The 6,000-nt window shown below is 36.0% G+C and overlaps 1 protein-coding gene across 3 annotated transcripts in view; it reads left to right on the top strand.

Annotated features, from left to right (window-relative positions):
- Window positions 1–5,343, top strand: part of DIAPH3 (diaphanous related formin 3) — a 226,826-nt gene extending 221,483 nt beyond the window's left edge. For all 3 annotated transcript variants that reach the window (XM_082073435.1, XM_082073436.1, XM_082073437.1), the window contains one exon: window positions 2,510–5,343. In XM_082073435.1, coding sequence (XP_081929561.1) covers window positions 2,510–2,769 — 260 coding nt within the window. In that variant the 3' untranslated portion in view covers window positions 2,770–5,343. The remainder of the gene's footprint in view (window positions 1–2,509) is intronic.
- Window positions 5,344–6,000: the final 657 nt, after the last annotated feature.

Here is a 6,000-nt window from a genome sequence, read left to right on the forward strand (position 1 = left end):
CAAAGCTGAGTATTTCCAAGTGAGATTCACAACAGCCAGTTTACCAAGCAGGGAACTTCCTGCCTACACATCTGCTAATACTGGACATGCACTTGGGCATAGCAATGATACATGGAGCCGTTCTTCCTTGGCTGGAAGAACATTCACAGTAAAGATGCCACCTGATTTAGGAAGCAGCTGAAATAACTTTGAGATAATAAAACTGGATTTAGATTAAATAGTGTGCCCAAACCCTTTTGTTTTTTGGGTTTTTTTTTCCTTTTTTTTTTTTAATTGACACTAGCTGCTCAGTATTTTTGGTAGCATGGCTGAGACCAAAGTGTCCTCATTATTTAGGAAGTAATGCTAATCATTAGCATTAAGTATCATGTAGTAAGAATATGACACTTTGTGATTTTTGCAGTGAATTGTGGCATCTTCACTGCAGAGGAGTTACAACGGATGAAACAAGAAATTGGCCAGTGATTAAGGCACTTTCCTAATCCCATTTCCCATTGTCGCAGGACCCTTCTTAAAGACCCTGGTCCTTCAAGTTGAATGCTCCACTCACAAGTCTATGCCTAGAAAGTCACAAACATCAACATGATTGCTGCTGTTTTAAGGCGGCGGGGGGAAGACACAGCTGTCCTCAGCTTTACTCTGTCATTATCGCCGCGGAACAATTCCAGATTGTGGGCAGCAAGTTATGGGACGCACCTTTCTGCAAGGCTAAATCCATTTACCAGGATTCAAAGAGGGACAAGATAGGTCCCAACATCTTAATAGCTAACGAGCAACAGATCCCTTCTTGGACTATTTGCTGTTCTAAATCTCACTCTAAGGCACCTTACTCTGCCCCAAAACTGGGGAAGATATTGCTGGATTTTACTTTGAGGCCTGGGTCCATAAGTGTTCACCACCTCTGTTATTCAGTCTAGTTCATCATACCTAATTGATCGTCATGCTTGAGGATTTTGGGGCAAAGACTCCACTGAACTGCACAGTAGTTAAAATTTGGATGTTAGTACACCTGAGAAATGTATTTTTGCCCTTTCTAAAGTCTGACATCTATGTATAATCTCTGGTTATATGACAATATGTTTTCTTCTACTTAAAATAATAGTATTGATTTTCAGAAGACCACGCATTTTTCCTGCTGCCCTGAATGTAAACAAAAAGCACTATGGCACAGTTAGTATTTTCTATATTGACACAGGTAGCATGCTTTCATCAGCCTGCAAATATGTGTTCAGAATCAATAAATACAAATAATTAAGTAGAATAGGATATTTAAGAGTGTACATGCCAGGGGTATTTTAATTACATATGATGAGTTTATTCTATGTAATTATAAAGATATGTTTATACTCAATCTTTGGCCTCCTGTGATTAAGGAAAACTGAAATGTGTACTGTTGCATCTTCAGGGTCAAATTATTTTGTATGGTATAAAATAGAAATTACGTTTTTCAGCTAAATGCAAAATTTGGCTTTTAGCAAATTGTAATTAAGAATTGTTTATCTGATTTAGGAGGTGGTAGAAAGAAGGTATTTATTTTCCTCCACTTGCCAAAAGGTGATCCTACTTACAAAATTTGCTGAGATTGTCCAAGAAAGTGTGTAAAATCCTCATCCATCACCGACAGCCCCTGGTCAGGGAATGACAGTGCAGTAAATATCTTCAGCAGCTGCCTTTTAATGTACAAGCTGTTTTCGGTGGGAATTTTCAGCACTCACATAAAACACGCTGTCATGAGTGACTGCCTGTGCTCCAAAGTCATTACTGTTGGGATGATGGAACATCTTTCAGCGAATAACCAAAAAACTTTAAATGTCATGTCAAGTTTGTTGAAGCCATTTTCAAGCCTTGCTCAAGGTTATATGAATATTGAGCATGCCTGTTTTTAAAAAAGTTTGAAAACTAATCTGTGAGAGGGACCACTCAGATGCTGGTTTTGAGAACAGTCACTTGGTTGGAGCAGGGGAACAAAAAGCAAATCTGTCTGTTAACACCTATCGATCCAGCAAAGCTCCTGGTTTTTAACTTAGTGGAACTTCTTGAGACAGTCAATGCCAATAATGTCTTGCAAAAAAAATAGCAAGTTATGCAAATTCTTAAAATTACTTAGCTGTCTAAAAATCACAAAGGAAAGAAGAATTATTACAATGGATTATTGAATAGAAGAAGATTTTTTTAATACATTTTAAAATTTGAACAACTAAAAAATAGGTAGAAAATGTAATTAACCACATAAAACTCTGGAAGACACTGAGCAGTGCTGAGTGCTCTGTTTTCTCTTTGACTCCAGTTAGAAAGGAGGACCCTGTCAGGCTCTATGTGTGATTTTGTATTAAATATAGATGCTAATCTAATGGAGTCATGTGAAGTCTGTATCACTTCCAAGGGACCAAGCCCACTGCTTTTGAAGTGATAATATTTTTTGTCTTGCATCCTTGGCAATCGTTACCCCTTCTAGTATGTCATCTGCATTTAATAGTGAAACAATGTTTATTTGTTTTATCTTCTGCAGAGAACCAGAAAGAACAACTAGAGAAGTCACGTTCACACCACAGTATCAATTTAAACTGGACAAGAAGCCCAGTCACCAAAGAGGTTACGTGTGATGTGGCAACAAGTTCTTCTGCAGTGTGGAACAAGGCTGTTGGGAGAAAGGAAGCCAGTCACGGAGAAGGCAACAAAGACAAGAAAATAGATCGTATCGGGTCTCCTTCTAAGGGAGAAGCCATTCCAGAAGTAGATGCTCTCCTAGCAAGACTACGAGCACTATAGAATAATAATATAAAGTATTAAATCGAAGCTTAAAACCAAGCTATAATGGCCTGAATCTTTAAAGGTGCACTAATTTTCTATTATTGACATTACATACTTCTGAGTTCCCAGCTTCTCTATGGATGAATGCTCTACTTCTAAACTGTTTGCAAGACCATACAAAATGATACTACAGTTTTGCGTAATTGCAAGATGATTCTTATTATGTTTTTACTTACTGAGCATATGAAAATTATCAAAAGAAACAAATACTAAATTATTCCAAGGCACAGTCCTTTTAGTGGACAAACTGCTGACCACATGTTTTAAGAGCTTCTCACAATAGGAATATCTTTAAAACATTGTGAAATCATCATGCCTGGGAATAAGAGTCACTAAATAACACCAAAGGTATTATATTTTCTACTGCAATTGCTATACATAAGAGGTTTTAGCACCTAAAAAGTCCTTGTTATAGCATCCTTTGCAATTATAGTAATAGGAAATATGTATTATATAAATCAGCCATGTTCCAGTTTGAGTTCATCAAAGAGCACCAAAGCTTTCTGCATTATGTATGTATTTACAAAATGGAAATCCATGGACAGTAGACAAAATCTATGCAAGTAATATACTTTATGTGTGATTAATATATCACTGCTGTTAAGCTTAGTTATGATTATTATATCAAAATAATATATAACATTTCTGTGATTGCAAGGTTTTGCAATTGTGTCCATAGTGGGGGAAAATGTCTTCACAGTTATTTACCAGTGTAATTTTTTTATCTTTTCACATGTGAGTTAATATGTTTCTATAAAAGGAACATGTAATGGAAAAGGTTTTTACAACTGGTTGTTCACAAGCTCATTTTCCAGTAGCCCATAAAGTCGTATTTGCTGGCACAATAGGAATCTTGCACATAATTGCATCTCTTCTATCGCATTGTCATTGTACATTGTTACGTGTTCGCTATCCTATTTATTAATTGCACTTCATAAAGAATCGCTACCTATTTTACCAAGTAGGAAGCTACGATTAGTATCTTTGCTCCATTATTTAAAGCTTCCTTATTATGAGAGTATTATGTATCTAATATCTTTCTTCTAAATTACTCTATTTTTCTTTACAAAATGCAGAAAAATATGTCTTTCAGTAAGAGTCAGTTACATGAAACCAGTGTTTCAATGCTCCAGTACTTTTTATATCCTTCTTAACGTTGCCTTCGTACTTCCTGCACTAAACATTAATAAAGTTAATTAGAACTTGGAAACTGGGCCTGTTAATACATACTGCATGGAGGGATTTTCAGCCGTCATGGGAATCAATCTCATGTTTCTGAGGCTGTTGTAACTGTCATTATACACGTTAATTACATTTCCCGCCTTAGCTGAAAAAAATAAGAGGCATAAACAGAAAGACACAGAGAAAGCCTAGCAGACGGTCATTTCTTCAGCTCTCCTTGCAAACAATGGGCAAAACTGTCGTGCAAGGACTGCCTTTGGTAACTTGAAGTTGCATGGAGTAACCACAGAATTGGGGCTTAATGCACCTTTAGTGGATGGGTAGAAATACTACTACTAGTAGTTGTTCCACTAAGGTCATCTGCACCTCAGCCGTTAAGACTTACTAACCCTGTTTACAGGATGAGGTTCAAATTACTACCTGCAAAGTACAATATGCTTGACTAAAAAAAAAAAAAGCGTCTCAAACACAAAGAAAATGTATGTTAAAGGAAAAATAAAATAGCCATTCACTAGATGTCCTCCGTTGCTGAGAACGTGCTAAAATAAAAGGGCTAGGAGTGGAGAACTGTCTCTGAAATATTAGCAGGATGACTTACCAAGTGAAGTTGGAAGTACAAATTCGTTTTCCTGACCACAGCAAACTTGTTCATTTGAATTAGTGGGTAATAGTCCACAAGAGAAAACTGACAGTCCAGGACAGTACTGTGCAGTTGATAGGACAAAGAAAAGTTACAAAACTATCTATCTACTGAAAATTTCAATGAACAAAATGCTACTAGCAGCCTAGCGTCTTCTGATTTTAAAATAAATATTTACAATTAAATTATATATCTTAAGCTACCTCTTCCTACAGTTTGAGAAGTTTTTAGAAAAGTATTCCAGGGCTTTTAATCTTTCTAAGATATTCTGTTTCTGAATTAATACTTTCAAACAGCTGTCAAGTTAATTCACTGTTTCTTTTGTATAACTAGGAGAATTAAAAAGCCATACAACTTGTTAGAATTCACGTAAATACAGCATGTAATTTTTTTTTTCCCTTTAAGTATTTCTTTGCACCATCATTACTTAATGCATTCAGAGTTCAAGTACACAGTCCGGTTGAAGTGCAGAGTAAGTTTTCGTTCTACTTTTCATCTTTCTTTAACTTCCCTTAGAAGTAAACAAATACACAGGACATTTTTGACAGGAAAAAAGATGCTTGTGTTACCTAATGAGTTCAGGTAAACATAAGTTTGGAAGTATTACTTTTGTATTCTATTTCTATGCTTTTATGCTTTTATTAAAGTATAAAACTCAGCTTCTAAATTATATGGAGTAAATTGCTGTAATAAATTTTAAAATTATTTCATTTATTCAATTTAAAAATTGAAGTTAATTCAATCTAAAAATACTTAGGGTAGACCTTTAATGATGCATGCTAGTTATTTTTAGTAAACCGTCTTTTAGTAAGTATCAAGTCTATTCCCTGAGCTGAGGGATTGAGCTATATACCACTTGTGCTAGATATTGAAGCAGGTTTCACATACTGTGCAAAACCCTGTCTTTCTGTAATTCACACCTGAAAATCAAATCCTTATGAAAAGAGCTTCTGGATGTCTTCAAACATCACTGTTCAGATAAAAGCATTGAAATAATCTTGGAGGTACATTCCACTGCTCCTTCTGTCCCTGGGCAGCAGACACAAGGCACAAACACCCCTGGCTTTTCTTACCAGTGAAACTGTGAAGGTCTAACACATCTTTTTTTGATTCGTCACGCTCATTTTGGATGACTTTTCATTTCGCTCAGTAGAAGGATTTTGATTACTACATCAATTTTTACTCTCTATATGCACTGTATTATTCATGGTGGTGGTCTAAATTCATATGCAGCGTTCTAATGTTTTGACCTTATCAAGATAAGAACCTTTGCGATCAGTCTCTTCAAGGTGCACGCAACCAAGCCTGACACCGGGCTTATGGACCGTGGGTAATGTACTAGTCCCTGTGAACCCAGAAGGAAAAAC

Source organism: Streptopelia decaocto, assembly GCF_964273445.1.
Source record: "Streptopelia decaocto genome assembly, chromosome: 1".
Taxonomy (NCBI): domain Eukaryota; kingdom Metazoa; phylum Chordata; class Aves; order Columbiformes; family Columbidae; genus Streptopelia; species Streptopelia decaocto.